The sequence below is a fragment of the Lampetra fluviatilis genome, chromosome 4 (assembly GCF_964198595.1).
Source record: "Lampetra fluviatilis chromosome 4, kcLamFluv1.1, whole genome shotgun sequence".
Taxonomy (NCBI): Eukaryota; Metazoa; Chordata; class Hyperoartia; order Petromyzontiformes; family Petromyzontidae; genus Lampetra; species Lampetra fluviatilis.
Genome location: NC_136278.1, coordinates 19,135,353 through 19,156,013, shown reverse-complemented (window position 1 = coordinate 19,156,013; position 20,661 = coordinate 19,135,353). Strand labels below are relative to the sequence as shown.

General features: G+C 47.4%; 1 protein-coding gene across 2 annotated transcripts; it reads left to right on the top strand.

The window, feature by feature from the left end:
* The first annotated feature begins 3,016 nt into the window (after positions 1–3,016).
* UQCC1 (ubiquinol-cytochrome c reductase complex assembly factor 1) lies at positions 3,017–18,696 on the top strand. Of its 2 annotated transcripts, XM_078855728.1 has the most exons (9): positions 3,017–3,317; positions 6,149–6,274; positions 7,934–8,056; positions 8,687–8,759; positions 10,014–10,071; positions 10,802–10,910; positions 11,375–11,452; positions 11,730–11,843; positions 15,314–18,696. In XM_078855728.1, exons 1-9 carry the CDS (start codon positions 3,252–3,254, stop codon positions 15,446–15,448), a joined length of 882 nt encoding a protein of 293 aa, XP_078711854.1. In that variant the 5' UTR covers positions 3,017–3,251; the 3' UTR covers positions 15,449–18,696. The 2 variants fall into 2 exon arrangements, with proteins under 2 accessions (XP_078711854.1, XP_078711855.1); XM_078855729.1 differs by lacking the exon at positions 6,149–6,274 and having other exon boundaries at positions 3,018–3,317.
* The last annotated feature ends 1,965 nt before the right edge of the window (positions 18,697–20,661 follow it).

Sequence of the window (20,661 nt, the reverse complement as noted above, 5' to 3'; positions counted from 1 at the left end):
TCTGATAGATCCAGGTACAACCTCCCAAATTCTCAGTTCTATAAATACCTCCAGAATCGGGACGTGATCACCAGAGCCAGAGGAAGAGATCTGATAGCACCCCCTCCTGCAGTAATTGAATGGCTCCAGTTGGATAAATTGAGATACAAACTATCTGAGGCATACCGGCTTCTGCTCTCAGGGACCAATAGTGGACGACCTCAGACCCTAGCACAATGCGAGCAAATAGCGAACTGGTCAATCCCAAATAAGACATGGAACCAGATTTTGAATTCCACATACCAGGGAGCCAGATTCCCCCCCCTGAGAACTATCCAATTCAAATTTCTACACGGGGCCAATATGACCAATCAGAGAAAGGCCAAGTTTGGTCCAGCCTCATCTCCGGACTGCCCGAGGAGCCCCCCCGGGTGTAATACACAATTACGAACATGCTTTCTGGTCATGTCCGACTATTGCTGAGTGCTATAGACATTTAATGGGGGTATTCAATAAGAGTAATAATACATTGTTAAAATAAGTGTGAAAACTACCCTGTGGGTCCTAAGAGAAGCGGGACTGACTCGAGATCAGAACGCTTTGTTAAGGACTTTCAAAATAGCGGCCAGGATATCCATATTGAGTACGTGGAAGAATCACTAACCCCCCTCCCATATTCAATGGCTGTATTCATTAGGCCTAATCTCAACACTGGAGCATCTGAGCTATAAGCCCAGAGACAATGAAGAATAATTGACAGGTACATGGGGGGGGGGTCCATTCCTAAACCTTAGAACAGTCTTAAAAACCTGAGCCCAGAATGGTGCGGACCAGAACGTCAGGATCTTGCAATGTATGATGTGAGGATATGGGATAAAAAACATATTTTACATACATTAAAAAAGTGTGTTGTTCGGAAAAATGGAAAGGAACCGGAAAGAGAGGAAGAGCTAACAGAGAATGGCTTGACGACGATGACATAAGAGATTGGTGCCAGGAAGATGTTGCACTACCTGAGCATATTGGCACTACAAACAAGACATAGAGGAAAGTGGAAACAAATGAGGAAATATGCAGTCGGACACCTCTACGGGGCTGCCTGCCCCATGGATCGTGATGATTATTGTTTCAGCTCATACCGACACTTTAACAATGATCACAACCACATATGCAATTAGATAGACCTTTCGCTTGAAACTAGATCAAGCGACACTTACTTTCACAACAAATTTTATTCCCTAAAACGGAACACGTGTAAGTTGTAGCCCTTGTGTCAATCCACTGCTGTATGAGAGCCATGCTACAGTGTGCGTGCAGGTCATGATCGGGTTATTTGACCATACATCACCACACTGGGCACTGTGGGTTGGTGCGGATGTGCAGTATGGGAGCATAGAAGTACAATACAGATTTTGTATTATTTTGCTGTACAACCCTCTGCTGGTGAAGCCGAAACATTACAGCCTATAACACCTGTTATGGATGGTGATCGCCTACCCCGAGCATTACAATCTCTGCCTCAGGTCCGGCTTTAGCTTCTAAGATCGAGTACATTGCGGGTGATATCCCTCCCACGCTGAAGCAGTAGAATAATAACTTAAAATCGTCAGCAGCAGGTATATTTTTTTATTGGCGTAATTTTTGTTTACATTGAGACTATTTTTTTCTGTCAAATGCTGTACAACCAATGTAAAATTAAAGGCGCAACTTGCGTGCATGTGCACACAAATATGCACACGTCCTGTATCAATGAAACGTTGTAAATGACACGTTAAACCTGCTCAGTTTAAAGCAGTACTTCGTAACCTTAGAGTGCGAGACACGGCCAGATAGATTTATTTTAGTAGGTAAACGAAACACAAATTAAGCACGGGCACGTAAGTTTCAACGTACTTTGTTTAATCAAATCCTTATATATTTATCAACATTGTAAAACATTTTTACGATTGTGAACCACAGGGGCGCAAGGCTGTAGTAAAGGTTTTTGAACCGCTTGTTAAATGAAATGTTTAACCAAGCGCTGATTGCATACCATGTCAACCCATACGGTTTACCCCATAAAGAGTTAACAGGGAAATTGAGTTTTCAGGTCCATACGGCGTACAGCCGTTTCAATACGGGCAAAAACATTTATTTTTTTATCTGTGTTGCTGTTTTGTGATGGAACTTTGTAGGATAAACGTTGATATTTATAAATGGCACGGGGGTGATCAATAAGGTCTGAATTGGTTGGTCTGTAATAAGGTCGGGCACCGATACGGGGTTGACAGGTGTGCGAGGCATGGCAATGTCACGCTGACATTGCCGGGGGTCAAACCCGGCTCGACCGAGCGCAGCCGGTCTGCAGTCGAAGCCAGACGCCATCTTACGTAGGGAGGGGAATTTGCCCCCACCCACCCAACCCCATTCAAAGTCAATGCATTACGTCATAGAGCGGCGACGGTTAACGTCAAGTGGGCCAGATTGGTTCACCGCCCTTACAAAGATGACCGTCGTAAAGTTTAAAGGGGGCGAGGGGTGTGTTCTGTGTTTGTGTGCAGGCGATTGGTTGAACATGAGTGGCGTAGAAGTCTAGTTGGGCGGAGCCTCGCTTGCCCCTCAAGCCCCGCCTACTTTACCCGAAGCCCCGCCTACTTCTTCAAATGCTCCTCCCATTTTGCCAGAGGCCCCGCCCATTGCGCCCGAGGCCCCGCCTTCAGATTTAGAATCTTCGCCCGTTCGCGTCGAAGCAAGGCAAGGCTCCCCCGCTTTTACGCCCAACGCATTCGTTGATAAACTGCGCTTGGCCTTAAAAGGAAAACAAAAAAATATGTATTCAATAGAAGACGGGTCAGGTGACTCTCATGAAATGTGACGCTCATACGTTCAACGTGAAGGCCGAATGTGCATTACCCGTGTAAACAAATTAAATTAATCTCTATCCTGGCCTCTGTGGAGTTCTCACCCTGGTGAGAATCCATTTCTGGAATCTTCCGAATCTAAATCAATTCAGTATTCTGATAACACAAAACCTGCTTTGGGCTGCAACCCCGCCCACTTCCCTATAGCCCCGCCCACTTCCCTATAGCCCCGCCCACTTCGTTATAGCCCCGCCCACTTCGCTATATCCCCGTCTACTTTACCATAGCCCCGCCCACGTATCTATAGCCCCGCCTTACTCCGTCCTAGGCCCCGCCTCTGCGCGTCCTTCCCTCTTCCTCGCCACCACCACCACGTGTTTCTCCCTGCCCCGTTTGGAAGGCACCCTCAGCAACATCAGCATCCAGGCGCCAATGCTGCTCTCGTCCCTGCGAGCACTGGGGCCCTCGCTCGTGCGGGGCCTCGGGCGAGCCACCCCGGTGAGACGGGGCACGCGATGGGTGAAACGGTGGTGGTTTGGTGGCGATGGGAGGTGATGTTGGTTGGGTAATGACGTGTCTGAGTGGATGAGGAGGTGGTGGGGGGGGGTGTTTAGGGTTTCATAACAGTGGCCCTGTTGAGTTGGGTAACGACTGAAATGTACAGTCGTACACAGTGAAGTATGTACACTGTGAATAAGTCAACGTACGGCAGCAGCACTACGCAGAATTATACGTGTAGTCGTGGTAGTTTGATGCAGACGCGCGTTGGCGCATTGGCACGGACATGGCCATGTGCGATTAATGTTCATTTAATTATGATTGAGATCAATGTGCTGGTGCTTAGTGTGGATTGCTACATCGTAGAACCGTGAGATATGACAGCAGTGGCTGCTGATGATCGCGAATGGTCTCCTTGTTGACGGCCTAGAGCCAGTGGTGGCAATTCCACGTTACTCTGACGACGGCCAGCAAATCGTGGTTGAGACTGAGGACGGAGTGACAGCCGAGGGGCAGAACGCGCCCTCTGACATGGGAGTGGTGAAATCAGCTCCGTGGGCAGGAGCTGCGTGGATTGTTGCGTCAAAATACCGCGTGGGATAGCGACGGCGTGGAAGAGGCCTTCATCCAGAAGTGTATAGGTCGGGGTTAATGCGTATGACGATATGAGCATTTGTTTTAAGCCTTGCATTTGCAGTACTTTTTATTTACTCAGGTCTCCCTTGCGACAGACTCTCTGGCTGTTGCTTGTAAATAAAGGGAATCTTTCTTAGCCCACTTGGTCGCTCACATTTACCAGATAGCGATTTGTCTGATAAGACACACTGGGTATCGTACCGGATGTGTGCGTGTGTGTTCGATTCATGTTTTGGAACCTTTATGGTGGGGCAAAGCGTGGGTATTAGCGGGCTTTTGACACTACCCCGGCAACAGTGGGATGGCGGTCATGAACGGCATCAGAAAATAACACGGATGCCGCGAATAGCTCATGCACGCTGGAGAATTGGTGACACGCCACAGGGGGGGGGAATGTGGTGAACGACTTTAAACAACTGAACGCCGGTTGAACAACCCGCTCGCTCTTACTCGTCTCATTCCAGAATCCTCTCTAACATTCACTCCACATCGCCGAAAGCTCTTGATTGGATATCAACAATTAACATTCTCTATAATGACGTTTCTCCAGACGACAGTCATCACAGCCATGCCTCCAATGTCTCAAACGTGGGGCCTTTTCGGCTTGCAGTAGTGCCTTAGGCACTGATTTAAACAAATACTTTTCCATTAACGTAATCACTTTTGGCTGGTTGCAAGATGATGGTTTTTAGTAGGCTCGTGCTGACACTGACTTTCCGATAGATTGGTTCATCCCCATCATAAGAATGGGGAATTTCCACCGCTGGCTATAACGAGGAGATAAACTCTTCTATGCTCTTGAGTGAGGTTGCATTTTTTCCTGAATGGCCGCTAATTCTTCAGGTACACGTACATAGGGGCTTTTTGACCATACTTCATGGTCTATCCAGCTTGATGGAGAATCTCTACAGGAGATGTATCCTGGTGTTCTCGTGATATGAGCGCTCACCCCTGAGACGGTTTACATGAGGCTGACGGTTCAATACCCGATATTAGCCGGCCGGTAAATGTTGGTAGAGCAATTGCCAATGCGCATTGTAGTCGGGAATGCTGTCCAGTGTCGCGAGGGATTTTGGGATCACGGGTTGTCTGCGCAACATCCCCATGCCACTCCGAACTCATCCGTGCGTGAGACTAGCTTTGAAGCTTAATTTAATTAAACCCTCAAACTGTTCATGTGCAGGGCATTAATAGTTTTTGCGTGTGTCGGAAGTGGTGACACGGTGGTTAAGCTTCGTGCTGCGATTTTGAAAATCATGGTTTCCAATCCGGCCGGTTACAGAACAACAGGGTGGTGTGTAAAATTGTCTTGGACCTCCTCTCAGCTGATTACACCTCAAAAATGTGTATCTGTCGTGGTCCATAAGCATCAGCACTGGGGAGAACAAGGACACCCTGAAGGATGGGTTGGGTTGTTTCTCCTGCCACTTAGGTATTTGATGAAGTTGCTTTAGTTTGGCTGTTGTAGCCTCTGGAATTGACAATTCATTATAAGAATCCTAAAGAGGACATCATGCAGTGACCCACAGTTCTTAATTACGTGGGTCATGAAGGTGTTTCTTTTCTTTGTATCCATAAAGCTATTACTACAAGTAGTATTATTTACTTGTTCGTGTCAGCGTGTGCATGCACTTGCTTTCAGCCCACCGCATCTCACTCATTGTTTCCCCTGCACAACTATTTTGCTGGAGCGAAAAATGAATGTATGTATTTTTTATCACAATTTTTAAAAAACTGCACGCACGATTCGGATGTCCGAATATGTATCAGTTCATCGAAGCACAGGAGAGGCAAACAGTTACGTCTAGTGTAACCTAGTATGATCACTTATGTGCGGGTGTGTGGATGCATGCGTATATGATCGTTGTGGGGAGCAGTAGTGTAGCAGTTAGCACACTGCACTACGAGCCTGGCCCCCCAAGTTCGATTCCCGCTCACAGCCAACACCAGTGACAATTATCTGAACCAGTCCTGGGCCTCCCCTAGGTCGACTCGGCCTCAAATTAGTACCTGGTGCGGTGTGTAAACATCGCCGCTAGGGAAACAGGCGGCCGGGTGTGGTGCTGGCCACCCAACCCCTCGTGCACCGTGCCGGCCTTAATAGGTGCTCACTAACAGCACTTGCCCCAACAGTCTGCTAAGGTTATACAGGGAATCTTTGTCTTTGTATATCATTGTACTGCTCGTGCGTGCAGAGGACAGGAGGTGGCCAGCCGCTGGGCTGGCATTGGAGGGGCTCCCCTGCATGGAGCCACCAGTGCACACAGTGGGTCCCAGCTTCAGGGCCCATTCCTGCGAGACTCACACACTCTTCCACCAAGGTGAAGCCAGATTCATTCAACACTACAACCGCCATTTGCCACGAGGTGGCTGTGATGTCGCCACAGCGCTTGTGCCAGGCTAGGTGCAGTTCAGGCTACATGAAGTGTCGAAGCCTTGCTCACAGGAGTTCACATGATAGACCCATACACACTCCTCTCATAACCGATCATCCCATCTCCTCTAGCCCGTGCCACACCCATTTCTTTCACTTTATCCATTCCTATAAAAGCTGCAGTGTCTGCAACCTTGCCTGCTGGAAGAGCTCATTGATGGAACTGTGTGCTCCTCATACAACATAGCCTTCTTAAACCCAGTGAATTGTAGGTGGCCCAGCATGAATATTTCTGGCTGGAAGCAATTTGCCATGCAGCTTCCAAACATTGTTACTCAGCCGATGAACGAATAATTCTGCTCGACTTATTCGGCGTTACACCTCTGCTACCAAGCCAGAGATGGACATGAGCAAACACGTGTGTACAGTAAACCCTCTCTAGCCACGAGGGTTACCTTTTTGAAGACCCTCGCGAATGCAGAATTGGTGAATGCAGAAACCTTGTTTAAATGGGGAAAATGGGGTTACATTCCTGGTACGAGTGAACAAAGGGGGGGGAAATGGTAAATGTTTAATAACAATAACGACAATAAAAAATGCATTGTAAAGAACAATGCTTTTTGTTGTTGTATTACTTTTAATGATGATTTGACGACGCTGGAGGTGATGGTGAGTAATTCAGGATGACTCCTCAGGAGATCCAGGCGTTTGATAACAATGCAGTTATAATTTTGCCACTCTGGGTAGCACTAGCCACAACACTTTCCCTGATTGCATTCACATTCTTTTTAATAGACGTCACTGGCGACTCATACCAAAATGTGTAAACGAGTCGACTGTAAGTACGTATAAAGTAAAAATCCACAATAGCGAGTTCAAAGCGGGCACCTCCCTGGTGTCGTTGGTCTGGCACGTACACTCGCGAATACTGGAGTCCGGTGGGTCGCGAATAGGGAATTAATATGCATACAGTAACTCGCAAATATGCGAAATTCAAGAATCAAGAACTCGCGAATAGTGAGGGTTTTCTGTACATCAACAAAAACATCCGCCATTCGCCACTAAGTGGCGGTGATGTAACCACGACGCTTGGGCCAGGCTATGTGCACGTTAAGGCCACGTGAAGTGTCGAACGCTCGCTGGCAGGAGGTCACGAGACAGACCCAGGTTTTATGGGTCGACTGACTAAGATGACTGGCTGATGTATGCTCATGCACGCATGCATGAGCATACACCCATACATACATGGACATATGCCTTCACATATATACACGGACCCATATGGAAATATTTGGATACACACACATGAACACACAGATGCATACGCAAAACAAATAGGAAGGTTCCCCATATAACCTTTATAGACCATTGGGCCGATTGTTGTTAGCGAGCACTTGCACTAGGGAGCCACCTTTGCCTCCCTAGTCATGATATTTACACATTGTGTTAGGTATTTATTTAGGGCTGAGTGGACTTAGGAGAGGCCCAGAACAAAAGTTGTGACACTACTCACCCTTCATGTTAGCAGTGGCTGGGAATCGAACTCGGGTCGTGTTCGTAACACAGTGTGCCAACCACTGCACCACCAATCTGGGTTCCCGAGCAGATGCCGACCAGCTCGGAGGTTACGAGCAGCTCTACGGTGCGGGAGGAGCCCGAGAGCCTGGGCACCATCACCAGGGTGATTGAAGCCATGGGATTCACGGGCCCCCTCAAGTACAGCAAGTGGGTGAGTAGTGGCACGCCGCTCCCTCCCCGTGCCTGTGTCTACGTTGTTGTTGGCAGCCTGTAACCTTCCGCTGTTGGGCATAGACCTCCCCCGTTTTCAGGCCCTCTTTGGCTCTGAAGCGATGCTGGGTAAAAAAGCAAGCGTAATTAATAATAAGACGTAAACCATTTTTGAAGAGTAGAGTGGTCGACTGTAGTGTTCAGAGACGGTCAGTTCAGAGTAATGTCTGCTCCTGCATGGTTCGGAGATCTGAACTTAACCAAAGCAATCTTAATATGATCTTGTGGACTTGTGAGTACTAGTGCAGAGGGGATGGTGGGCTTGCCAGAAGGGGAAGAGGTTGTGATGATGGGTGGGGACACGTCTGCTGCGTGCAGGAGGGCAGGCCACGGAGACGGGTATTGGCGTGGCACCCAGAGGTCGAGACCAAGGGGGAGACGATGGTGTTCTTGAGACTCTAAGGGCAGACTGTAAATGTCCGGTGTCGACTATACAAATCTAGGTTCTAACAGACGGGAGGAAGCGATCACCAAGGGGTGATGGCATCAACAGCATTGAAATGATGACCTCTTGACCTTCGCTGATCTTGAGTTCTAATTAAATGGGTGATTTTTCTCTTTTTCCTATCAGAAAATAAAGATCGCCGGTTTACGGATGTACACGTGCTGCGTTGAGCGGATCGACTATGAAGAATTCTTTGAGAGTACGGTTGCACAGTGTAGCTAGATGCTACTTCCACTAACATTCACACAAGACCAAAGTTTTCTCCCCTGTTCATCACTACCAGCTGGCTTGAGGTCTTCCCCTTGTTAAACAGTTAATGTGCGCTTGGAGGCCCACTCTTACAGTCTCATCACCACTGTCTGGCTTTAGAGTTTACCCTTGGTTATAATTGTAATAGGATTTTTTCTTCCAAGGAAAACATAACTCAATCTCGAGACTTGTTTTCAGGAGAGACCTGCATTTGGATGCCAGGCCACTGTCACTAATGGGTGTTTCGGCTTCGTGTGGGAGAAAACCCCACGCTTATGGGGAGGTAACATCCAGCACTGCCATCTTCCAGCCACTTCACCGGCCATGAGAACCGCTGTTTTAATAGTACCTTTACATCTATTGAGAGCTTATACTACAGTCAGACTTTTACGAAGAAACTCAAAAATAGGTGGCCTTTCAATACAGGTGCATGTGGAGGATGCTGGGAATTTCATGGCAGGATAGGGTAAGCAACATGGAAATTCAGAATAAACCATGGCATGAGAACACTAAATATAACGAGGAAGGGGGAGGTGTGCAGCGCAGAGGAGTGCCTGTCACTGAGGCGGGCTTTGGAGTGTCACTCAGAGGGTTTGGCAACCCAGAGCAGGGTAAGTCCTAAAGCCTGGTGGCAGTGGTGATGAGTCTGCAAAGACTCACCATGGCAGTAACTTTGCAACAACTACAGAACCTTTCAGAAGATCCTTTACAAAATTCCCTCATTATTCACGAGCTTTCTATCATTATTCACGAACTTGCTTTCCACGAATCGCATCTGGAACTCTACATGACTGTATCGAGAGAACGAAAGTGATGAGATAAAGTGATGATGATGCTATTGTACAGTATCATAATTTAAGGTAAGTTCATTTATTAAGTAGTATTTCATACTTAGATTGTTTTTTATTTACTTTATGTTTATAACCAATTTTTGTCTTATGATAATTTTCATGTATTTAATATATTATTAATGTTTTTATTTAAGGTAATTAATTAAAGCCATAGGTTTTCATAGGCCAATGTGTGAAATTTGCTATTCACGACCAAAAGGTTCTTTAGTGACGGACCCGTGGTGGCCTCAGTCACAATGGAGGTGGTAATATCCTGAGTGATGTTTCTTGCGTTGTATGCAGATACGTTATGCCGTGGTGGCATAGCGGGAGAGGATGATACATTTGACATCTGTCTGCCACTCTCGTTGCAGGGTGCAGTCTGCCTGACACTCTGAACTCATGGTTTTTGGTGACCCAGCTGCATGTGTGGTGAGAATTACCGAGAGGATATACATGAATGTTCTTTAATCTTTTTATTTACAATGAATAAACATTGTTATCAGAATTTGTAACCCAGCAGCACGTGCGGTGCTAGTCTCACCCCCTGTGTGAGCCGTGACGTTCTTAATAGATACTCGCTAACACCACTTGCCCTGACACACTAACATCACTTGCCTCAACATTCTATGCAGATTATACTGTGATCTTTGTATGTATGTGTAAGTTTATGTGTTTATATAAATGTGAATGTTTACATTTTGTGTGTGTATACTCTGTGTGTCGCGTTTAGCGCGCTGCACTATGAACCTGGCGACACGAGTTCAATTCCTCCTCATGGCCACCACCAGTGACGATTATCTGAACTGGTCCTGGGCCTCTCCTAGGTCGACTCAGCCTCAAATGAGTACCTGGTGCGGTGTGTAAACATCGCCACTAGGGAAACAAAAGGCGGCCGGGCATGGTGCTGGCCACCCACCCCTTTGTGTGTCGGCCTTCATAGATGCTTGCTAACAGCACTTGCTCCTATAGTCTGTTAAGGTTATACAGGGGATCTCTTTGTATGTGTGCATATTTGCACGTGTACATGTATATGACTTGCACATTGCTGGTCCTACCACATTCTCCCACACTTGTGCCGTAACCAGCGTTAATAGGCACTCGCCGACAGCGCTTAACATGCGGGCTCGGGTGTGCGTGGTTGCCGTGTGCGTTCTGCCAGGATGTGCCTGGTGCGCTTGAAGCAGGAGGGCCGGGAGGGAAAGTACATGTGCAAGTTCGTCGTTTACTCCATGTGGGAGGATGTGGAGCAGAGAGGCAAGGTCATGGGGGTAGGTGGAACGCGTGCATTGCCCCGCTGCTGAGCCGGGCACTTGTACCGCACGGAGCCCCGGGGAGTAACTTGCTCCTGTAATCAGATTCCCCAAGCCAGCTGCTGGCAATCACGTGTTATTAATTACTCGGTGTTCATCCCACATTTTACTGGGTGGTGCTGTGGCTGGAGAATTGAAGATTAAGGAACATTACAAAATACATTCTTTAAAGTCAATTTATATGAGCGTCGCCTTGTTGTGTATAGCGCAGTATCCAACCATTCCTTCAATCTCTCGCTGCCACTGCTGCTACTATGAAGAAAAGCAGTCATCTTGACATGTGTTGAGTTTAGTTTTCCATGCTTGTGCAAAACTGCCAGTGCATTGTCACCATATTTTGTGTAAGATGGGCCCTTAAAGATTGTTTAGGCCATACGGCGAAGCGGTGGTGATCGCCTTGGTTCAATGTTGTGTGGGCACAGGTGGACCCCGTGATGCTCAAGAAGTGCTTGAGAACGATGACAGAAAACTTCTATGCCGCCATCTTTGGCTACGATGAGGTCGGTGCCGCTATTGTTGTGTACGTTTTTGCTGTTGTGCCATCTGGCTCCCCTGACGTGTGTGTCCGGGTTGTGCCGTGCGTTGTCCAGCTTACTTTTTTCTCTCTCTTGCACTTGTATTGTTTGTTGTTGTAACTTGCTGACCCGTTCCTACTGGACATCTGTGAAAAAAGAGCTTAATAGCTCATTGGATTCCTTCGGTCTAAATAAAGATTCTGATTCTGAGTGTGATTCGGCTAATCGGTGTGCGGTGACACGCGCACGCGCCTCGCCCCAGGGGATCCTGTCGGACGACACGGTGCTGGCGGCAGCGCTGTGGAGGAACTTGCTGAACCGCGAGGGCGACGACCCTCGCCTGTTGGCCATGCTGGTGGAGTACGTGCGCAAACAGGTGACGCACGCACGCACAGCCAACTACCCAGCCAGCTACTTGCAGCCAAACAGCCACCCATGCGACCCAACACTCACACCACAGCCTGCCAGCCACCAAAACTTATCCACCTACCCAACAAATGAACCAGCCACCCACACATCCAGCCACTTACCCACCCAGCCACCCACCCTTGTATTAATTGATGTATCGATGTGTCATAGCATGGCTACTGCCTACCTATCCACCGATGCTCACATGTGTCTAAGTTGGGCATTACTAAGAATGTACAATACAAATTCTTAGGTTTTTTCGGTAAAGTCACGTAGGTAAAACATCAAAATTAATAAAATAAAAATCACGACGTTTCGGAGGCAACACAAGTCTCCGTCATCAGGTGGGACCGTCACAGCCGGATTAGCTGCATCAAGTGAGGCAATGATTCAAGATGTAATCCCTTAAAAGCAAGTTGAGGGGGGAGGAGAGGGGGGGGGAGCTCATCAGAATGTGGTAGCCAATGAATGGAACGTATCGGGAGGGAGGGGGGCGGGGCTCAAAGACGGCACGGAGTGCCACGTGCAACGCATCGGGAGGGGGAGGGGGGGCGGGGCCAAAAGAATGCACGACGGCGTGGACGCGGTTGCTGCTGCACACGCCAACGCATTGGACAGAGAGGGGGAGGGGAGGCCTGATACACATGATAGAAAAAGAACGAAAATGCCCATGTTTATACCAATGCTGGCTGAACAATGAAGAGAGTACTGTTAAACACTGGGGATGTTAACACTCGGTAAAGTAAAGTAAAATAGTGCCTGTCAGATAAGATGGTCCAAAAAAGTGTAATTAAGTCTTTTTTGCGTGGTTGATAACATCTTTCCAATGATTACTAAGTTTGTACCCATCATCATGGTTGAAATTATGTCTGTGTTTGTATATTTGTATGGCTTCGTGTACAAACCTTTGATGGTAGCCGGGAGGTTTGCAGAGAACCTTGGTCTCGGAAAAGACAATTTCATGAGAGCCCACCGAGTTGTAGCAATGATCGGCAACGGCCGAAGAATCAGTTCTGCCGTGTTTCAGATCTGACTTGTGCTCGCGGACACGATCAGAAACATGACGTTTCGTTTCTCCAATGTAGCAATCACCACAAATGCAACTCAATTTGTAGACTCCAGGATGCTGTAAGTCAGGAACGACATCCTTCACAGATGGAATCAGATCACGGATTTTATGCACTGTACTGAATCGGACTTGGATCTTATGTTTGTTTAGAATTTTGGAGATCTTTTTGGTCACGCCTGCTATGTATGGTAACGTGATAGTTTTGGTCGGAGTTTCATGTGGCTGTTTCTGTGTGGTGGGAGAGACAGCTTGGCGGATAGTACGGTCAGAGTATCCGTTCATCCTGAGGCCCCGATGTACATGTCTTAATTCACCGGTCAGGTGGTGTTGGTCAGAAATGCCACAGAGCCCATGGCATTTCTGACCAACACCACCTGACCGGTGAATTAAGACATGTACATCGGGCCCTCAGGATGAACGGATACTCTGACCGTACTATCCGCCAAGCTGTCTCTCCCACCACACAGAAACAGCCACATGAAACTCCGACCAAAACTATCACGTTACCATACATAGCAGGCGTGACCAAAAAGATCTCCAAAATTCTAAACAAACATAAGATCCAAGTCCGATTCAGTACAGTGCATAAAATCCGTGATCTGATTCCATCTGTGAAGGATGTCGTTCCTGACTTACAGCATCCTGGAGTCTACAAATTGAGTTGCATTTGTGGTGATTGCTACATTGGAGAAACGAAACGTCATGTTTCTGATCGTGTCCGCGAGCACAAGTCAGATCTGAAACACGGCAGAACTGATTCTTCGGCCGTTGCCGATCATTGCTACAACTCGGTGGGCTCTCATGAAATTGTCTTTTCCGAGACCAAGGTTCTCTGCAAACCTCCCGGCTACCATCAAAGGTTTGTACACGAAGCCATACAAATATACAAACACAGACATAATTTCAACCATGATGATGGGTACAAACTTAGTAATCATTGGAAAGATGTTATCAACCACGCAAAAAAGACTTAATTACACTTTTTTGGACCATCTTATCTGACAGGCACTATTTTACTTTACTTTACCGAGTGTTAACATCCCCAGTGTTTAACAGTACTCTCTTCATTGTTCAGCCAGCATTGGTATAAACATGGGCATTTTCGTTCTTTTTCTATCATGTGTATCAGGCCTCCCCTCCCCCTCTCTGTCCAATGCGTTGGCGTGTGCAGCAGCAACCGCGTCCACGCCGTCGTGCATTCTTTTGGCCCCGCCCCCCCTCCCCCTCCCGATGCGTTGTACGTGGCACTCTGTGCCGTCTTTGAGCCCGGCCCCCCTCCCTCCCGATACGTTCCATTCATTGGCTACCACATTCTGATGAGCTCCCCCCCCCTCTCCTCCCCCCTCAACTTGCTTTTAAGGGATTACATCTTGAATCATTGCCTCACTTGATGCAGCTAATCCGGCTGTGACGGTCCCACCTGATGACGGAGACTTGTGTTGCCTCCGAAACGTCGTGATTTTTATTTTATTTTTATTAATGTTGATGTTTTACCTACGTGACTTTACCGAAAAAACCTAAGAATATGAATCCTTGCAGTCACGAAAGCTTTAAATCTAGAATTAATGTACAATACAACCATGGAATGATGCAATCGTATATAAGTATGCCGATACCCCATTTCCACTTTTCGACTGGTGTGTCCCAGCCGACCCAGCACGGGGAGGCATTCATGGTACAGGTGGTGGGGGTTTCCACTGGCTATTTGCCACAAAGTGCCGGAACCAAATCTCACTACACTGGCCTCACAAGACATTTAATCTTAAACTAAACATGTTTTATTTTACCAGGCAAGCCCCAATCAACTATATATAGCCCTTTATCAGAAGCGACTTGGCCGCAAATGATATGGCTTATCATGTGGAAATGTATAACAGCCAAATACTCTAAAATGCATTTTGATTCTAAGTGGGGAGGGAAAAACCCGAGGACCTGGAGAAAAATCCACACGACCACGGGAAGAACATGCAAATTCCAAATATACAGGCGTCAGTCGGGATTGAACCCACAACCTCCTGTACTCCAGGCAAGGTAGTTAACATCTTTCCACCATGGTACCCCTGAATCTGGCACGGGGCCAGGCATGGCGGTGGAGGACTAATGGATACTGATTACGTGTGACGTCAGTGACGTGCTGTCAACATGGCTCAGGTTATTCAGTGGAAAAGCAACCTAGCACCTCCTCAGCCATTTAGAGCTGGCTCAGCACTGCCCCAGCTAGGCTTAGTTGTGCAGTGGAAAAGAGGTATTAGGCCTAAATTTAGCAAAGTGACTGCAGAACGTTTTCTGCAGTACTGAAACAGACGATCCTTGGCTTTTCGCCCTGACCTCACGCTACTGGCACCGTGTGTCCCCTCTCATCCCCGCAGATGCAGTACCTGGATGCCCTCAACGGGGACGACCTCCTCCTAACGGGCGACGTCAAGTGGAGGCCGCTCGTGGAAGAGAACCCACAGAGCATCCTCAAGGCCGAGGCTCCAGCATACAACGACGCGGGCCTCTGAGGGCAACCGCTCCAGTACCTCCACCCTTTCAGAATTCTGACCTGATTCCACCCCCACCCTCTTGTTCACCTCGGCTCACACCTCTTGCTTCATCTCTACATGTCTGTATTTAATCTCTCCACACCCTCTATACCCCTCTCCGTCCTCCACCTCCTCTACTCCTAGTTTATCCTTCACCTTACATTTTCTCCCCCACCTCCCCTCATGCCCTGTTGTTCACCACCTCCCTTTCCCCATCTCCACCCTTTCCACCATCTTCTCCCCCTTACCACACCACCCCTCCAGCACCAAACCCCATCCTCTCCCCCCTCACACCACCTGCCCTCCACTGCCTCTTGTTCCTCGGTCACCCCCACTGAGTTGAAGCAGGCACAACTTAAACATTGTGTGTGTGTTTGTATGTATGTCTTTGTGTGTGTAAGTGTATGTTGGTTTGTGTATAGCTGTGCAAGAATGGAGAGTCGTGGTGCATCGTGTAGCGCCACGGTACTACAATCACAGCAAAATTTGGGTTCGATTCCCGGCCACGTTGCACAACTTTGGTGGCACATGGTGACGCAACTTGTCCAGGGCCCTCACCTCTAGGTTGACTCAGCCTGAAATAGCAACCTTTTACAGTGTGTGAACATCAGACAGACGTAGCTGGGTGTGGTGCTGGCCACGCCACCCCCTTTATGTGCAAGTCTACTCATCCTGAGTAGACTTGTACCAAGAGCACCTGCGATCAACGTGGCTAAATGGAGGATCCATTGTGTCATATGTTCGTAGTGTTAGGCAATAACGCATTGCTGGAAGCAGCTTACCAACAGTGGATACCAGTCATCCCATATATTCCTTTGTCAGTGTATGATCAGATTATCTTCACTTGGCATGTACCGGTTTGTAACTTTTTACGATAATGTCAATATATTGAAAACACTGATTGTTTCTAAAAAAAACTAGAGCGGAAAATGGTATCGACAAGTTTGATCATTGTGAGGACAGTGGCAGCCAATGCAAACTGATCATGGTACGCAGCCTTCGGTCGTTGCATAGTGACGTTATTTTTTAGGTTAAATCATCACCAATAGCGGTGGCCATGATCAATCCACTGCTGGATAAAGGCAATCAGAACTGTCACCATCCCGCTTGCGTTTGGTCTCTAATCCACCTGCTGCTCTTTATGTCCCCATCGGTGTAATCCCAAGGATGACGTTTCACTGCTCCATGCCAGGTGCTTCGGGAGCTGCACCGAGCCAGCTCACTTTCTCCCTTGCTGTATATCAGGGGGAAAAGTGAGCTGCCCAATGCGGAAGCCGCCAATTTGCTTAAAGTCCACCTCCCCCCACCTTTGTATATATGGGCACACCGCAGGTGATCGGCAGGTCGCGTGTGGTGGGGTAAAGTGGTACTTTTCATCATCGACATCATCAACCACAATCTCATCGAAGATGTCTGGCCAGTGTGGAAGAGTAAACCAAACACCCCCTCCGCAGTGGCTCTTCAAGATCTCCCTCTTGCCGAGGCTCTTGCGCCATAATTGGCGCCATCAAGCAATATCAATGCTGCACACCTTTACCTTTCACTCACTGCGTTATACGTGTTATTTACACGCGCAAGGCAGCACAGGATGAATGCGTGCGTACGTGCGTGTGTATGTCCGTTGTCGTGTGCTGTATTTAGGGAAGGAGCAAGCACGAGGGATGGTCAGGATGTCTTCAGAGGGGATGTCAAAATGTGTACAGTCATAACCCCCTGGATCACTGCACTTTGTAGTATTGCTGTCAGATTTGATGACGTTATATTCCATGACTCTGTTAGTTCAGCAGCAGATCTCTCGAACATGAGTTGTTTTCCCGGTCAGGGTTAATCCATTGCTGCCATCGTGGTTCTGGGGTCGGGGGCCTCGGTGGAGGGGAGCTAACTCATCCCTGTCAGGATGATTAAATTGCTGCCACTGGCTTCGGACTGCCATCGAAGGATGAGCATCGTCTCAACCCATCTGCGGAGGAAGACACTTTCACTTTTTTGCACAATTTTGTACGATCACTAAATATAACCCGTGCTTTTAATTTTTCACTTAAGCCAAACATTTAGTGATACTTGGCTTCCTCAGTGCTCTCTAAAAGGCCCGACATTTTTACACACAATGTCATGTGACCCTTTTAGCCACTTATATAGACTTAGTGCAAGACTCCCTATTAATGCCGGCATGGCACAAAATAAGCTGTAATGGCCAGCACCGTTTCCACCTGGCCACCTTTGTGTCCACTGCACTTGTGCTGACATCGCAAATGGGTACTAATGTCTGGTGGAGTCAACCTCGTGGTGGCCAGGACAAGTTCACACAGCACTTAAGCATGTACACAAAAAAATACCCTGTTATATTTACATAAGCTGCAGTAAAAATATATTTTATGATGTATGCGTATAATTCCCAATTTTAATGAGTTGCAGGTGACTTTAGGTATGTAAAGGGGTGTAGAATTGAGAAATTGGTTTAACTGTCATCATAGGCTTACTCATTTTTGTTGGTTTTAATTACTAAATGCTATTTTCCTATTAGTGAACGTTAAACAAGTCATGACATAAACACATAAACCAAATTTTCGCATTTGGAAGTTATGTACAAGTCACATTTATGTACCGTTTATGTTCAAGTCACTTTCTTGAGAGCGGTCAACTAAACCGCGAACCTCCACAACAAGCAGAGAATGCTGGCGTCGTCATGTCCTCTCCCCAAATAGAGGGGACATGACCCCAGCTGTCAACGGGACACCAAGTCGATGGTTCAAATCCCAGAGTCCAGCATTTACTCCGGAATACTTCTGGGGTGGATAAACATTAGTACCGCATTGTGTCGATGCCCGGCCAAAGGAATGTGGAAATATTGTCATCACTGGTTCAGAGGTGCCAGATCGGTTTCCTCGATCCTCGACACCAGACAATGATGGGTATCGCCTGGGTGGTTAAATATCGGGCGGGCAAAATGTGCCAAGGATACAGTATTCACGTGGCTTTTTTTTCCGCAAGATTCCAACGTATTCGCGTTTCCTTGTGCACCGACACGGTTATGACAGTGGTGCGTTATGTGGGGCGTGTTTCGAGTTTTTTTTAGGTTTATCGGGTGAGCTAGAGCCTAGGCTCTCGATCGGTCTCTTGTGGTGGTTTCTGAGTGCGCATGTATTTTTCGAAAGCCACTGTGATGCGCGTCGGCGTGCGTTCTTTTGAGGTTTGTACAGCTTTGCAAAATAAAACTTTTCCCCGGATGTTTTTTTCTTTCCCCAATTCACATTTTTGGTGGTGTAAATGTTCCTGGATTAGTCTGTCTCGCTTTGTATGGGCATGGAGTCGATCGGTAACCTCGTCTGTTTGCTCTTGTTGATATGAGCCCACTGGCTGGAGTCCACACTAGCCTGGTGTATATATGAAATGGTGCCAGAAAATGATCGAGTCTGGCAGTAGCCTTACAATGTGGTCCAAAGTCTGAAGTATAGATTCACGTGAGACCCATAGACTTAAGAGACTTAACATAAACACACCTAAGACGTGCATAGAGAACCATACAGATACAACAAACTTGAGCGAAGGGGGCAGTGGTATAAGTGGCCCGTTGAGATTGATGGCTGCAGTCGCACTGTGCGAGATCCGCTCTTGTTGATTGTTCTGTAAAAAAACAAAAGCCTACAATGTCAAAGTGATATTTACGAAGAAAAAGCCCCGTGGCATCACAAGACTTTTGAGGGTCCTGCTTCAAATATTTGACACATCGTTTTTGTTGTAGAATATGTTATGTGCTGCAGAGGGGAAGTAAAAACAACTATACAGATATGCAAGCACCCTACATGCTGTGATAACATTTACTGTCCTATTTATAGCACTGAAGGATGGCGGGAGGCAAAGGTAATTGTCTCATGATGTAACCTGCTTCTAAATCTAGGTAAATTTATGCGTTATTTAAAGCCAGCAATGCTGTCACAGCCAATGAGCACTGCTAATCTCCAATTACAACGCTAAGCCAGTGGTGTAAACGCCACGTTCCTATGGCAACCGCACATCTCCACAGACTAAAGGACTTCCTGCAAAGCGACCCTCCATTTATCAGTCCCAAGGGGTTGATGGCTTGGGCCCTACGACCCAAGGACTTCACCCCGCGACTTTAGGGTCGGTTAGAGATCCTCGCCACGAGAGGGCGATCGTGGCTCGTGTTAATGCTCATTGAGGTCACCTGTAAGCTTTTTTGCAAAACACCCGTGTTCAAGAAAATGTCCGGACACAAAGTAGAAATACATTTCATTCCATTTGCCTATCATGGGACTCCTGAAGTTATGTTTACCAGCAACATTTGTATCACCAGCAAAACCTTGAGGCCGGTTGTTACTTTTAGGCTCATCAGCAGTGGAACCTGTTAAACAAAATGAATGCTCCTGTGCTGCTTTGTGTCATTGGCAAAAATCTCCCTTGATTGTACCGTGATGCCAATTTTTTCCAAAATCAGTACATTTGTACAAATCCTCAAGAAATATCTGAAAAGTGTTCAGAGAAGCATGCTTGGAATGTGTCATAGTGACACATACGAAGATGAACACATGGATTGGAGTACATAAGCAAGTTAGAGACATCGCTGGAGGGGATGATGGTGGATGGTGGAGACTAATGACGCAGTGACAGCCAAAAGGCGAAACACAATCAAGGGCACGTAAACCATGGAGACGGAGCAATGAAATCCGCTGAGTGTGTAGGTGCTAGACGGAGTGTAGTATCACATACTAGATGGTGACGATTTGGCGAGGCCTTTATCCAACAGTGGATTGATCATGACTGATGATGATTAACATGACTAAATAGCTCGCCTGGTTAAATGTTGGTGGAAAACATTGGCCCCGTCAGCGCATGGACTGATGGACTGCAATGATGTTTAACGTGTAAGAGATGGAGAGGTTCCTCCAGCTGTTGGACCGTGTTGTGCGCACTGCTCGTGTTTTCCACATCGGTTTTCAGACCATGCGCTTGAATCCATGGGGAGGCTCCGAGGCGCCTCTCTTAGCCAATCGCATTGGCATATACACTCCGCATGGCATACAGGAGGTCGCCTGTCGGGATCGAATTTCCTTGTTCTCGCTGTGGTCGCGTGGATTTTTCTCCGAGTCTTCCGGTTTTCCCTCCACATTTAGAATCATGCGCTTAGAGTATTTGGCTGCTATAAATGTACACAAGCTAATTCGTTGATGGCC